Genomic DNA, 16,987 nt, shown 5'->3' with positions numbered 1-16,987 from the left:
CACACGTGTAGAAGCGCCTGTGCTGGTTTAACTGGGACTTCTGTATAATCACATGTGTAGAAGCGCCTGCGCTGGTTAAACTGGGACTTCTGTATAATCACACGTGTAGAAGCGCCTGTGCTGGTTAAACTGGGACTTCTGTATAATCACACGTGTAGAAGCGCCTGCGCTGGTTAAACTGGGACTTCTGTATAATCACACGTGTAGAAGCGCCTGTGCTGGTTAAACTGGGACTTCTGTATAATCACACGTGTAGAAGCGCCTGCGCTGGTTAAACTGGGACTTCTGTATAATCACACGTGTAGAAGCGCCTGCGCTGGTTAAACTGGGACTTCTGTATAATCACACGTGTAGAAGCGCCTGTGCTGGTTAAACTGGGACTTCTGTATAATCACACGTGTAGAAGCGCCTGCGCTGGTTAAACTGGGACTTCTGTATAATCACACGTGTAGAAGCGCCTGTGCTGGTTAAACTGGGACTTCTGTATAATCACACGTGTAGAAGCGCCTGTGCTGGTTAAACTGGGACTTCTGTATAATCACACGTGTAGAAGCGCCTGCGCTGGTTAAACTGGGACTTCTGTATAATCACACGTGTAGAAGCGCCTGCGCTGGTTAAACTGGGACTTCTGTATAATCAGACGTGTAGAAGCGCCTGTGCTGGTTAAACTGGGACTTCTGTATAATCACACGTGTAGAAGCGCCTGTGCTGGTTAAACTGGGACTTCTGTATAATCACACGTGTAGAAGCGCCTGCGCTGGTTTAACTGGGACTTCTGTATAATCACACGTGTAGAAGCGCCTGTGCTGGTTAAACTGGGACTTCTGTATAATCACACGTGTAGAAGCGCCTGTGTTGGTTAAACTGGGACTTCTGTATAATCACACGTGTAGAAGCGCCTGTGCTGGTTAAACTGGGACTTCTGTATAATCACACGTGTAGAAGCGCCTGTGCTGGTTAAACTGGGACTTCTGTATAATCACACGTGAAGAAGCGCCTGTGCTGGTTAAACTGGGACTTCTGTATAATCACACGTGTAGAAGCGCCTGTGCTGGTTAAACTGGGACTTCTGTATAATCACACGTGTAGAAGCGCCTGTGCTGGTTAAACTGGGACTTCTGTATAATCACACGTGTAGAAGCGCCTGTGCTGGTTAAACTGGGACTTCTGTATAATCACACGTGTAGAAGCGCCTGCGCTGGTTAAACTGGGACTTCTGTATAATCACACGTGTAGAAGCGCCTGCGCTGGTTAAACTGGGACTTCTGTATAATAACACGTGTAGAAGCGCCTGCGCTGGTTAAACTGGGACTTCTGTATAATCACACGTGTAGAAGCGCCTGCGCTGGTTAAACTGGGACTTCTGTATAATCACACGTGTAGAAGCGCCTGTGCTGGTTAAACTGGGACTTCTGTATAATCACACGTGTAGAAGCGCCTGTGCTGGTTAAACTGGGACTTCTGTATAATCACACGTGTAGAAGCGCCTGCGCTGGTTAAACTGGGACTTCTGTATAATCACACGTGTAGAAGCGCCTGTGCTGGTTAAACTGGGACTTCTGTATAATCACACGTGTAGAAGCGCCTGTGCTGGTTAAACTGGGACTTCTGTATAATCACACGTGTAGAAGCGCCTGTGCTGGTTAAACTGGGACTTCTGTATAATCACACGTGTAGAAGCGCCTGTGCTGGTTAAACTGGGACTTCTGTATAATCACACGTGTAGAAGCGCCTGTGCTGGTTAAACTGGGACTTCTGTATAATCACACGTGTAGAAGCGCCTGTGCTGGTTAAACTGGGACTTCTGTATAATCACACGTGTAGAAGCGCCTGTGCTGGTTAAACTGGGACTTCTGTATAATCACACGTGTAGAAGCGCCTGCGCTGGTTAAACTGGGACTTCTGTATAATCACACGTGTAGAAGCGCCTGCGCTGGTTAAACTGGGACTTCTGTATAATCACACGTGTAGAAGCGCCTGCGCTGGTTAAACTGGGACTTCTGTATAATCACACGTGTAGAAGCGCCTGTGCTGGTTTAACTGGGACTTCTGTATAATCACACGTGTAGAAGCGCCTGTGCTGGTTTAACTGGGACTTCTGTATAATCACACGTGTAGAAGCGCCTGTGCTGGTTAAACTGGGACTTCTGTATAATCACACGTGTAGAAGCGCCTGTGCTGGTTAAACTGGGACTTCTGTATAATCACACGTGTAGAAGCGCCTGTGCTGGTTAAACTGGGACTTCTGTATAATCACACGTGTAGAAGCGCCTGTGCTGGTTAAACTGGGACTTCTGTATAATCACGCGTGTAGAAGCGCCTGTGCTGGTTAAACTGGGACTTCTGTATAATCACGCGTGTAGAAGCGCCTGTGCTGGTTAAACTGGGACTTCTGTATAATCACACGTGTAGAAGCGCCTGTGCTGGTTAAACTGGGACTTCTGTATAATCACACGTGTAGAAGCGCCTGTGCTGGTTAAACTGGGACTTCTGTATAATCACACGTGTAGAAGTGCCTGTGCTGGTTAAACTGGGACTTCTGTATAATCACACGTGTAGAAGCGCCTGTGCTGGTTAAACTGGGACTTCTGTATAATCACACGTGTAGAAGCGCCTGTGCTGGTTTAACTGGGACTTCTGTATAATCACACGTGTAGAAGCGCCTGTGCTGGTTAAACTGGGACTTCTGTATAATCACACGTGTAGAAGCGCCTGTGCTGGTTAAACTGGGACTTCTGTATAATCACACGTGTAGAAGCGCCTGTGCTGGTTAAACTGGGACTTCTGTATAATCACACGTGTAGAAGCGCCTGTGCTGGTTAAACTGGGACTTCTGTATAATCACACGTGTAGAAGCGCCTGTGCTGGTTAAACTGGGACTTCTGTATAATCACACGTGTAGAAGCGCCTGTGCTGGTTAAACTGGGACTTCTGTATAATCACACGTGTAGAAGCGCCTGTGCTGGTTAAACTGGGACTTCTGTATAATCACACGTGTAGAAGCGCCTGTGCTGGTTAAACTGGGACTTCTGTATAATCACGCGTGTAGAAGCGCCTGTGCTGGTTAAACTGGGACTTCTGTATAATCACGCGTGTAGAAGCGCCTGTGCTGGTTAAACTGGGACTTCTGTATTATCACACGTGTAGAAGTGCCTGTGCTGGTTAAACTGGGACTTCTGTATAATCACACGTGTAGAAGCGCCTGTGCTGGTTAAACTGGGACTTCTGCAGCGTGTAGAAGCCAGTGAGTGATGCTATACGCTCTCCTTCAGCCTGAACACTATTAGCTCACTATTAAGCCTGAAATATGCATGGACTTTCCATTAGGGTTAAACATGTATGGATGACTGTGGCTCATGATGATTGATGCATTATCCGCTGGTCAGAGTCAGCAACACCGGCTCTGTTACAAGACAACACGCTTTCTGCTTCATTCACAGGCAGAAAGCTTCCAGCGAAGGAAATAAAAGCTCATAATCGTCTTGTTAGAGACACTACAGCACTCATGTGAAGCGTGGACTCAGTGTGCTTCAGCTGAAGATTTGAAGATTCACAAACGTTCGTCAGCCGAACCCCTTTGACGTGAAATATGTACTTGAAGTTAATATTTCAATAATTTAACAGCACATTTGCATGGTTATGATTCTCTGATGTAGGTTAATGCTCACACGACAGGCAAGTAAATAAAGCATTTCATTGTTCTTTACCAAGCATGTTATTTAGACTTTGTAGCTGGACTATAAAATGTTTTTTAGTTGTGATTGTGTCTCAGTCCACATTATATAACACACTGGTGTTTCAGAAACCCAATAATTATTATTATTATTATTATAATAACTGTTGTAAATTAACAATAGAACTGGTCAAATAAAAAATAATATCTACAATAATAATAATAATTATATTTTACAATACTAAACATTTCACTTTGCTTTTATTCTGGAGTAATACTGGAGACGCCTGTAAACTTCTGTCCAGAAACTGCTGTGAATAAAGTACGGCTGTGCAACGATTAATCACGACTGATCTCATCCAAAATAAAAGTTTGTGTTTACATAATATATGTGTGTGTACTGTGTATAATTATTTTGTATATATAAATACACACACAGCATGTATACATTTAAGAAATATTTGCATGTATATACACTGTAAATATATTTATATATAATTTATATATATAATATATTTAATGTATAAATAACAAATTAAAAAAAAAATATAGATATACATGCATATGTGTGTATTTATAATATACAAAATAATTATACACACATATATTATGTAAACACAAACTTTTATTTTGGATGCGATTAGTCGTGATTACTTCATTATTAGCTTCTCCTCATCTCACAAAAGCCCTGGCGTCCCCTTATGAAGCCCAGCTGGGTCGTTGCTGGGTCGTTGCTAATGATGTTTACATCAGCTGGAAACCAGAACAACATGTTACAAAAGAAAAGCTCTACATGTTCCAGCCTAAACCAGATGCTCCCATAGAGAGACACAAATATTGGTACGATTTTTCTAATTAAATTGCACTATCGTTGATGCTTTTTGATAAGAGTGTCTGTCAGAGCATGTTGGCGTTGATGTGTGTGTGTGTGTGTGTGTGTGTGAGTGTGTGTGTGTGACAGACACCTGAGCATGAATCTGCCCGTGTACACACAGCTCTCTACACGCACAGGTGTGAAGAAACTTGTGTGTGTGTGTGTGTGTGACAGACACCTGAGCATGAATCTGCCCGTGTACACACACCTCTCTACACGCACGGGTGTGAAGAAGCGGATGCGTATGAAGTCTCCCGCCACCGGAGTGAAGGCCCAGAAGAAGTCCTCCCCCAGATAGGCCTTCTCCAGCGTGAAGTGCTGGTACGTCTTCAGGCTGGTGGTGACCTCCGCCAGCGGGTTAGCGTGACCTTTATGAAGCGTCTGCTTCCCGAAGTCCTTATCCTGAACAAAACACAGACAAGGACCTCACAAACAGTTCAATAACTGCAACTTTATCTCAAAATAAAAGATTTTTTTATTTTAAGAAAAGTTAAAATAACTTTTTTTTATTATTGTAACTTTAAAGTTACATTTAAAGTGTCTATATGTCCTTTTTTATGCCATCTCACTACCTTTCAAGTGTCTTTTATCGTTTTATTTTATTATTTCATCCTTGACCCAGACTTCCAAAGAAAAGGCCAACAATAAACATAATATCACCTTATTGCGCATGCGGGAAATATAATCTCTTAAAGTCCCCTGTGGAGAAAATACAGTTTTAATGTTGTTTATAATATGTATATGTGATGTTTTTAATAGAGGTCGACCGATAGTGGATTTGACCGATACCGATAACTAGGTTTGACCGTACTGTGAGCAAACCTGTATATTCCCACCAAAACGGTGGTGAAATATAATAACAACAAACCCTGGTCCAGGAAATCCCTTAAGAAGACCAAAGAGCAGACATGGAGATGGAGATGGATTCAGGCTTGCCAGACTAGAGTTAAATAAAGCTATTAGGGAAGCTAAAGCTGTCTACAAGCTGAGGATGGCTAATGACTCTTCTTTGGCCTGGAGGACACTGAAGAACTTGACGGGATATAAAAATGAAAGACAACAAGTCACTCCATCTGCTAAATGAGTTTAATGTATTTTATACCAGATTTGAGAGATCTCCCCTTGCCCTTCCAGATGGGATCCGGTTCATAATCATGAAGACCCATTCAGGGAGGAGGAGAACACGCTCCTCAGGATCAAGCTCTCTGTGATACTGAGGAGAAGGATGTGTACCGGCTAGTTTGCCGGGAGAATGTAAGGAAAGCAAGTGTCCCGGATGGGATCTCAATATCGGTTCAGTAATAGACCATAACCGATTATAATGTACTGACGCTTTTCTGACGTATGTGCTTTGTCGCGGTAGCATACACTGGCAGAGAGAGGCGAGACGCGAGTGCTTCAAAATGCCCCAACTACTTTAAATGAACATTTCTTTAAAACAAAATTGATGGATCATGGACTTTCTCAGCAACAGCAGGCCAGCACGTCTGATCCTCGGTCCACCAACACTGGAGCACCTCAGGGGTGCGTGCGTCACCATTCCTCTACTCACTGTATACCAATGATTGCACTTACTATAACTGTTCATCAAGTTGATTAAATTTGCAGACGATAGCACCTTGGTCGGCCTTATTAAGGGCAAAGAACAGTCTGCTTATAGACGGGACGTGTCTCATCTGGTGGCGTGGTGTGATAAGAACAATCTGGAGCTTAACCAACAAAAGACACTGGAGATGGTGATAGACTTTCGTAGAGCCCGGTCTCTTTCTCACCCCTAACCATCAAGAGCTCTGTTGTTTAGGAGGAGGAGTCAGTCAAATTCCTAGACACTGTCATCACAAACAACTTGAAATGGGAGGAAAACAGTTCCTCCATTATCCAGACGGCTCACAGTGGGATGTTTTTCCTAAGGCAGTGAACCAAACTGAACATCTCCAGCTCTGTTCAGTCTAGGTTTTACAGAGCCACTGTGGAAAGCCTTCTTTCAGCATCTGTGACTGTATGGTTTGCCTCAGCATCGGCCCAGGCGAAGAACAGACTGCGGCGATTGTGACTGGACAGAGGAGCTGTCAATCAAGGCCCTGCATGAGGCCAGAGTCCGGGAGAGTTGCTGCTGATCCGTCTCATCCAGCAACTGACATGTTTAGGCTGTATCCCTCAGGAAGAAGGACCAGGGCAATGAGGACAAGGACCTCACGCCATCTCAACAGTTCTTATCCAAGAGCCATTTCCCTCCTGAACAGCTAATCCAGTGCCTCCCTCCCCCTCCCTCACTATTTTATCTTTGGACTTTTTTAACTTTTTATTTTTTAAACATGCTTTATGCAGCTATACGTATATATGGTTTGTTTGTCAAGTTTCTGTGTTACTGATTGCCATATCAAATTCCTATGTCTGCTGATGCATTTGGCGAATAAAGTGATTCTGATTCTTGGTGATAACCGATTAATCAACCGATATATTTTAAAATGGATACTTGATAAAAAACAAACATAACCCTCCAAATAAAACAGTGCTGAACTAAAATGTGCTAAAAAAAAAAAAAAAAAAAAAAATATATATATATATATATATATATATATATATATTCAAATGAGAAGTTCTACAGGACGAATTCGACAGAAAATAATTTAAACATTAAAATATTTCAGGTCAAATGTGTTTCTTTAGCTATAACCTAGAAACATACATACATTTCATAGGTACAACTTTGCAAGTAACATATGTTAACAATGATGTACTAGCTAAGTTTCATAAACTATATGCATTATGCAATTTACATTTTTACAGCATGTATTAATATTTGAGCAATACAATTGTACCTTGATCATTAATGTTAGTTCATAGTACATTAACTAAGGTTAACAGATCAAATAAAAATTAAAACGCTTAAATATGTACTTTTGGTGATCAAAGATGAGTTTTAAGGGATAAAGTTATTGTTTACAGGGGACTTAAATCTGAGATTAAGGCAGGGTTGAGCTTGTTGCTGTGGATGTCACTTTTTATGGTTGATAGAGAAGCGTAGTGTGTGTGTGTGTGTGTGTGTGTGTGTGTGTGTGTGTGTGTGTGTGTGTGTGTGTGTGTGTGTGTGTGTGTGTGTGTGTGTGTGTGTAAAAGTAAAACGGAAGATAATCAAATATAGGTCAGACTGTGGCTAATTCTGTTCAGTTGCCCCTGATCAATCAAACTAATTAGTGCATATATTTAAATTAATTTGAAATGCATACATCCAAAATTGGTGCAGGTGTGCAGTCAAAAAAAAAAGAAAGAAAAAAGGTCAAAATTAAAGAAATTAAAAAAAAGTTAATTACATTGCAACGTTTCGTCTAAACAAGGTCTTCATCAGACAAGAACAACAGATATCACACAGTAAACCCTGATAATAGATACGAGCATTCAGCAAACTAACCAGTTCTCCAGTGAGCAAACACTGGCACTCAGGCGTTTCACTAGTTAACATTCGAATAACATGAGCTAACAATGAACAATACTTCTACATTTATTAATCTTACATAATGTTAATCTCAACATTTTTGAAGGTCAAAAGTTGTATCGGTTAACATTAGTTAATTCACTGTGTCATACTATAAACACGGGCATTTTTATTAACTAACATTTAAGTTTAAAGAGGGCTGTAAGAATATTTCTCATTGTTAGTTAATGTATAAACTAATGTTAACTAATGAGACCTTATAATCTCTCTTTAACCCATATTTTTTATTTCAATGAAATTAATTTACTATATTTTAGTTCGATAATGTTTTAATTTAATATTTTGTATTTTTATGGGATGTTATAGTTCTAGATTTTATTTATGCAGTAGTTATAATCCATTAACTTTTTGAGCATAGACCTGAAAATAAAATTTATGTTAACTCTGGTAAATCTTGAATGTTTTAGAGCACAGACTTCAGCTTGATCTCTTTTCAAACACGACACTGATAAAAAGTTTTAAAAAGTGAACCTAAAAAAAGTTGATATAAAAAAATTAGCAAAAAAACTATTTTCAATTTTTATATGAAATATATATTTTCAAAAACATGTTTTACTCTAAAACTGTGAGAAAATGAAAGCCATAAATCTAAACAAGTAGAGTTGCACATGTGAGTGTGATATGTGGGTAAATGATCTTTCAGTGAGAGTGTGTTCGGCTGCAGTACCAAACGCTTCCACTAGAGGAAACTCATTCATTTACAATGCGAGCAGCACAAGTGTGAATATTACTTTCAGGACCATTTAACCTGTTCAGATCATGGCCATGGTGTTTTTGTGTTCACAGAGCAAGTACCAAAACCTTTACCAAGTTTCGTACCATTCCAATGAAGAAACATTTCTAAAAAAAAATTGAGTTACTCCAAAAACTGTAGCGTGAAAACATGTCAACAGTTGATATGAAAAACAAATAAAAGAAGTTGTCTAGAAAATGAATGACTAGCGACACAGAATAACGGCAGTGATTGAGGCAGGTATTATGATAAATGGAGCGTCACACACATTCAGCTCGACAGCCGAGGAGAGAAATCAACACGACCGGGAACAGGCGTGTCACGCGAACACTCATCGCCATGGCGATCTTTAGAGTTCTTCATTCAGACACTCATCGCCATGGCGATCCCTAGTGTTCTTCATTCAGAGGGAATAAACACAAAGCAGAGACACACACTGATTTATCAGGATATGAGCTGTTATCAGTGCCTTCTGACGCTCTGATTTGTAATTCGGACAATCTCTGAGGAGAAACGAACATAGACCTGAGGCAGAGTACTGTCTGGAGGATTACAAATGAGTCAAATTATTACACTTACACACACACACTCACCCTCATATAAATAAATGAATACAGTAAAAAAATAACTGAATAAGAAGGATCACCTTGAGTTTCTGGATCTTCCCAGCGAGTGAAGAGTGTGTCCCGACGTGCTGGAAGAGAGACGGTTTAAAGCGGATACGCAGGTTTGCTTTCTGACGGTCACAATGTTTCTGTGGGACAGAGGACATCATTTACATCATATCACAACTACATACACTTTCAACAAAAGTCTCAGGCTACAATCAAATTATCCAGTGGCCATTTCGGTCACACATTTAAAAAGAAATATTACAAAGCAGAGACGCATTAACATCTGATCATTTCTATTAAACCGCAGTCGACTGTTTTAAACCTGATGATTTTAAAGCTGATCTCTCAGGAGCGTTCGAGTTACGGTCACACACACTCCTTCAGACGGCAGTGCTGTTGTGAAGATTCGAGACACAAACTGGTTTCTGTCCTTCTCGAGCAGCTCAGATGAGTAATCTCACTGCATTACTGTCATAAATCACCCAAAACTCAACATTTTCACATCATTTTCTCACCCTCATGTCGTTCCAGAGCCATAGGAGTTTTGTTCTTCTTAAAGTTTTAATGAAAGCAGAGTGATTTCTGTCTCTCCATTACAAGTCTAATCTTTCAAGCTTCAAACAGTTCATAAAAACATGAAATTTCACGAGTCAAGCGAGCTCGATTGAGCTGCCGTTGAACAATTTTGATGTTCTCTATGTAAGTGTGCTAATCAATGTTTATATGCAACAGTGTTACTCGCCAGTCAGCCGGTAACATTTTTATGAATCCTAACAATGCATGAACGTGAACAAACATGAACGACACTCCCTGCTTCATCACGAATGTTTAAGCCGTGCCAGTTTAAATATTCAAGCACAAGAAAACGTGAAACGGAGCTCATTTCGTTACTCGCGCTGTGTGGAAAGTGTGTGTGTGCAAACATCCGAAACGCTCGCACAGAAAGCAGCGTCTCAGACAGCTCACCAATACTAAACCGCTCTTTCACGTCGTATTGTGCTTGAGCGACAAACTCACACAAAATCATGTAAAAAAATAGCGAGCACATAGTAAACAATGTCGGTTAAGTCTTAAGGGAACATAAACAGTTGAGAAAGTAAACACGTGTATCAGTATATTAGATCAGTGCATTCACTCTTAAAGTGACAGCAGCCTAATATTCTGCTGATGTCTGTGTTTATAATGTTAATCAAACAATAAAGGACAACGAAAAAATCACTCACTGATCTTGACTGAATAACCTTTGTAACTATAATAAGGATTAATTAATTTATACAGTGAAGACAATGTTGTGTGATTTTACATTTGCTTACTTTATTTTACTAAATTTCCCCCCTGAAAACTACTATCAGACCTACCTGAAAAACCTGAAAAGCACTGTTTATTTAATCTGTATCTTTGTTATATTTTATTTATTTGTGCTTTTGCTTGTAATTTGATTATTTGTTCTTTATTTAATTACTGACTGTGTATTTGTCTTTAATAATGTTTCAAATTTATATTAGTTAGACCAGTAGTTTTAGCTGTGGTATCGAAATTGGAAAAGAGAATTGTGAATTTTGGTGTCATTATCGGCAAAAATCGTTTCATGGTCGGTAAAAAAATATTAATGTTAATTAATTTTCGTAAGTCACTGGCCTTTGGCAGGTGTGGCAAAAGGCCAGGTTTATATGTGAATAAAAGCCTAAATGAAATCTATTCATCATATAAAATGATTGTCTCTTCAGAAGACTTGGATTAAACTGCTGTATTCATAGGGATTGCTGTTCTGCTGTTTATGAGCCTTCTGAAGCTTCAAGGTTTTGGTTTCCTGGGCTTTCAGTGGAGGGACAGAAACAGCTATCATTATAAATATCTTCATTTGTGTTTCAAAGATGATTCAAAGTCTTATGGGTTTGGAACGACATGAGGGAGAGTAAATGATAGAATTTAAATGTTTATGTGAACTGTGACTTTAACAACTAGTTCATTTTTTTTATGTGAATTTGGTTTTAACTGCCAGATTTTTATCAGGTAAAATGGGTTGTTTTTCTCTGAAAAGAGACTAACATGGCCTCTATCAATCAGGTGTAATTACAAAATGCAGAGTCCGTTTCTGAAAGATTTTACGCATTCTAATATTATTAAAATCAATCTTTACACATGTTAAGGAGAGACACGATTATGATTCATATCTGCATGAACAAATAATATTAAGAATAATTATAATAAGAAAGCGGAGATGTATAATTCTTACCGCGTCTTTTTCTGGGTTGCACACCTTCACCCACATGATGTGGTCCAACAGCCAATCAATGGGCTTGTCTTTGTAGAACATTAGCATAAACTCCACGATCAGCGGCAAGTCTAATGACTTGAACATCTTCCCTGAAATAAGCAAAGGAGATTCATGAACATCCTCCACACGAGACTGATAACTTCAGGAGACACACGTTCAGCCCTGAGGAAGCCGTTATGGGCAAACTGGACTGGAATCAAGAGACAAATCAAAACTCATATGGATTTACACTTTCAACTTGGATTTAAACAAGGACCTCAAGGGAGGTTAGATGAAGGAAAATAAAACACTAATGCAATCAAAGGAAAGGCGCTCTGAGAGTAATTACATCTTCATATTAACGACTCAAGGCTCTTCTTCTAAGGTGGTGCAGCAAATAACTTTAGATGTTCTACATAAATGATAACATTTTTCTTAAAATATGAGATTAATTCAATTCATCAAATGAAATGAGATCAGATTCAGGAGGACGGATGTTCTTCATAACAGCGTTTTTATTGCCTTCTAATTAAGTTTTTCAAAACTGTCTGGGTCACAGAGGATCTGATTGGCTGCTGGCTTAGGGCGAGCATTCAGACAGTCACTCAGCTGGTTTTTGGTAATCTATAATAGAAGAGACATCCGTTTTTATGCATTATAAATTACAGTCCGACATCAACCACAGAAACATCCTGTGTCCTCAGATCAAAACACATCAGCACTGATCTGACATCCGCTCGTACACTCATCCCACAGATCAGTTTTCATGGGCATGAAGCCTATAAAATCATATTACAATACTAGTCTGAGTCTAATAGGAGAGAGCAGGGCACAACCTAATGCTTTTAGACTTTCCCAGTTTGTGTAAACCTACTTAAGGTTCAGTGTTTTTATTTTACCCCACATTAATTCCACACGTCTAGTACAATTATGTGGTTATATACGTTTTATTAATACAGTTTATACTTTTTTCTTGATATACCCAGAAAGAATGCAAGTGGAATGTGACAACATGCCCCATAGGTGGGGTACATTATAACATGACCACATGACAGATTAAAATGTTATATCTCATCTAATAAAAAAATACAAGAAAAGGGATGGACCTTCGATAAAAATGCTTATTAAAAAGATCTGCCTATTTAAAACTATAAAACACAGCTGTTTTTAATGGCTGCTTCATAATTAATAAGCAGATGTGAGTAGGGGTGACAGGGTTTTGAGAGGTTTGGCTTAGTGAGTAGTTTGATGTTGTAAAGACTAGTTTAGTATCATCATTGTATGACCCGCCCACAGGCTAACATTGACCATTAGTGCTGAAGTATTGACACACACACGCACACACGCGCGCACACACGCGCGCACGCACACGCACACACACACACACACACACACACACACACACACACACACACACACACACACACACACACACACTCACTCTCACACACACTCTCACTCTCTCTCACACTCTCACTCTCTCTCACACTCACTCTCACACTCACTCTCACACTCACTCTCACACTCACTCTCACACTCACTCTCACACTCACTCTCACACTCACTCTCACACTCACTCTCACACTCACTCTCACACTCACTCTCACACTCACTCTCACACTCACTCTCACACTCACTCTCACACTCACTCTCACACTCACTCTCGCACTCACTCTCACACTCACTCTCACACTCACACTCACACTCACACTCACTCTCACACTCACACTCACACACTCACACACTCACTCTCACTCTCACACTCTCACACTCACTCTCACACTCACACTCACTCTCACACTCACACTCACTCTCACACTCACACTCACTCTCACACTCACTCTCACACTCACTTTCACACTCACTCTCACACTCACTCTCACACTCTCACACTCTCACACTCACACTCACACTCACACTCACTCTCACACTCACTCTCACACTCACTCTCACTCTCACACTCACACTCACACTCACACTCACACTCTCACTCTCACACTCTCACACTCTCACACTCACTCTCACACTCTCACACTCTCACACTCACTCTCACACTCACTCTCTCACTCACTCTCACACTCTCACTCTCTCACTCTCACTCACTCTCACACTCACTCTCACACTCACTCTCACACTCACTCTCACACTCACTCTCACACTCACTCTCACACTCACTGTCACACTCACTGTCACACTCACACTCACTCTCACACTCACACTCACACACTCACTCTCACTCTCACACTCTCACACTCACTCTCACTCTCACACTCACTCTCACACTCACTCTCACACTCACTCTCACACTCACACTCACTCTCACACTCACTCTCACACTCACTCTCACACTCACTTTCACACTCACTCTCACACTCACTCTCACACTCTCACACTCACACTCACACTCACACTCACACTCACACTCACTCTCACACTCACTCTCACTCTCACACTCACTCTCACTCTCACACTCACACTCACACTCACACTCACACTCTCACTCTCACACTCACACTCTCACTCTCACACTCACACTCTCACTCTCACTCTCACACTCTCACTCTCACTCTCACACTCTCACACTCACTCTCACACTCTCACACTCACTCTCTCACTCACTCTCACACTCTCACTCTCACTCACTCTCACACTCACTCTCACACTCACTCTCACACTCACTCTCACACTCACTCTCACACTCACTCTCACACTCACTGTCACACTCACTGTCACACTCACTGTCACACTCACTGTCACACTCACTGTCACACTCACTCTCACTCTCACTCACTCTCACTCACAAACTGAATGAACACTGAACAGACAAAGTCAAAAATAATGCTATCCAGAAACAATTATTTAAGATCAATAATTAATTAGAATAAATATTTCAACATGAATAAATGTATAAAAACAAAGAGCAATAAACTCCTCATAGATCTTTTAGGGCACAGAGAGATTAATCAGCCAAGTGCTTTTGCTTTTAGACGTTAAAATATCTTCAGCTCTCAATTTGTGAAAAACTTTGGCAGCTATTCAAGGCTGTGTGTGTGTGTAATAAATGATCTCTGAATCGAGAGCATGTGCTGCTTCACCTTCACATTGTCCCTCACACACACACACACACACGCACGCACGCACGCACGCACGCACGCACGCACGCACGCACGCACGCACGCAAACTAATGTTCTTGTAATTCTGTCTGTTCTTCTATGATCACTGTCGTTCTTAGTTAACATTAAATCAAAATTGACTTTCATAACTGGGTCCAATTTTGTTTTTTTCCATCTTCATCTTTCTTTAGTGTTTAATGTTGCTGTTTGAGCATAAAAAAGGTCTGCAAAATTTCAGAGCTCAAAGTCCCCCCAGCGGGAGTTATTCTGATTAGGTTATTCTGATGTTATACTGAATCCTCCGCTCTGAGAGCTCCGTGGAGGCAGTGGACTGGGTTGTGGACTTTTTACGGGTTACTATCTTCAAGGTGGGCGTTGATAGGCCTCCTCTCGCTTTAGAGAGTAGCCCTGCTGAAGCATTCGCCCCCAGAGCTCCGTCTGGATAGCAGTATTGGGCTGTCAGGCTCTTCTGTGAGCCTCCTTGGTAAGCAGTCCTTGCTGTATAACGTAGTTAGGCCTCCTCTCATTTAGAGTCGTCTTGCTGAGGTCTCTGTTCGCAGATCTCCCTTCGGATACTATCAGGTCGTTGGCTCTCTGCGAGCCTCCTTGATGATATTGGTTAGGTTTCCTCTTATTTCATTCGTCAGGGGTATTCGTGACCTCTGAAAAGACAGGCAGGTTATTCCTAATTCTTGGCCATATTGCCTTGAATGTACTGGTAAGAATACCAGGCCCTGAGCTCTGCCCGCGGGGTATGTAGCCGGGGGTTTCTGTCCCTAGGGAATAGTGTCACGACAGCCACTGGTGCATACTATCTAGGATGGGGAATGGTGACTTCGGACCTTACACCGTGGAGTCACTGACTTTATGTCAGCTGTTACAGCACTCAGCATGGCAGAGTGGGTGTTTGTTCCCCAAAGCATGCTAGGAATTTGTTCCCTGCAAATTCCCATTCGAAAGGGAACGTCTTGGTTACAAATGTAACCCTGGTTTCCCGAGAAGGGGAACAAGACGCTGCGTCTCATTGCCATGCTCCGGGTATGTCTGCCTACACCTCCTTTAGACACAAGTGGTTGCTGACTTGTACTACAGGCATCCTTTTATACTCTGGTCGCACCGTTAGTGACGTCATAGGCTGTTGCCGGCCAGCGTTATTGTTGCGTTTAGACACGTGCTTCAGACATCGGTCACGCTGGAGGAGTTCCCCAAAGCGGCCTAGGAAGCAGTTCCTTCTCAGGGAACCAGGGTTACATTTGTAATCGAGACAGTAAATTTCAATGAAGCAACATATATATTGTGATTTTCAAATGTACCTAAGATTCGTATATTTTATAAGAAGAGTAACTGTAATGGAATCTTAATAAAGAGCCATTTACAGGAAAAATAATGAGAGTAACATGTTACTGTGTTCTGAGAACTAAATGTGTGTGCTGAACATTAAGACCTGTTAACACTTCACTTGATTTGGTTTTTCCTTTATTATCTATAATTCTGTCATGACAAATCTTGGAGAGATTGGCATGGTAATGGTAATGGATATGGCAATGTTAATATATTTGGTCTTGGTGGAATAGATCTGCTGCTGCAGAGCAAGTACCGAGACTTTCTAGTGCCAAAACATTCACAGACATTATAAGACATGATGGCATATAAGACAGGCATATAAGACATGCTTCTGCGGCTGCACATGTAACATACATGATTTAACCCTGTAGCAGATCTATACAGTTGGAGCTGGGGAAGGAGGAGGGTTTCTGAAACTGCAACACCCTGGTATTTGTTTGAATGTTGAGCGCAGCTCATTGGGCGCTGATGCAACAGCAACCAATCAGCTGCGCTATGTAGATAATGATGTGATCACAGCCGCAGAAGCATGTCTTATATGCTCACAGTAAGTTCTGTGAATGTTTTGGCACTAGAAAGTCTCGGTACTTGCTCTGCAGCACATCTCTTTGACCTAGCATTCACATAACACTCTATATCCTTCTATAATTCAATATTAGGCTGCTTAGATTAGGTCAGACGGAACTGGAAACACTTCCCTTAAATCCTGACGTACTCGTTACATCATAAGAAGAATGGCATCTACGCTAATTTTAGTGTCTTTGTTTATCCCGAGGTTCTCCCGCAGCCTGCTGGATCCAGGCCGTTTCCAGATCTGACGAAGGACTTTCGCCTGGACCCGATGACAATGCAGTGCTGAAGTGCCAACTAGCCTCTCCCTAT

General features: G+C 41.2%; 1 protein-coding gene across 2 annotated transcripts in view; it reads right to left on the bottom strand.

Annotated features, from left to right (window-relative positions):
- mgat4b (alpha-1,3-mannosyl-glycoprotein 4-beta-N-acetylglucosaminyltransferase B) overlaps positions 1-16,987 on the bottom strand; it is a 196,656-nt gene that overhangs the window by 13,216 nt on the left and 166,453 nt on the right. Inside the window, exons 9-11 of one of the 2 annotated variants that reach the window (XM_077217239.1) lie at positions 11,627-11,757; positions 9,423-9,530; positions 4,756-4,949 (exon numbers count right to left, since the gene is read on the bottom strand). In XM_077217239.1, the coding sequence (XP_077073354.1) occupies positions 4,756-4,949; positions 9,423-9,530; positions 11,627-11,757 (433 nt within the window). Of the gene's footprint in view, positions 1-4,725; positions 4,950-9,422; positions 9,531-11,626; positions 11,758-16,987 lie in introns of both variants that reach the window. The other variant, XM_077217238.1, reaches the window with a different exon arrangement.

Source organism: Siphateles boraxobius, unplaced genomic scaffold (genome assembly GCF_051911475.1).
Source record: "Siphateles boraxobius isolate OS27281-9 unplaced genomic scaffold, OSU_SipBor_1 70, whole genome shotgun sequence".
In the NCBI taxonomy this organism is placed as follows: domain Eukaryota; kingdom Metazoa; phylum Chordata; class Actinopteri; order Cypriniformes; family Leuciscidae; genus Siphateles; species Siphateles boraxobius.
This window is presented reverse-complemented; position numbering and strand designations above follow the sequence as displayed.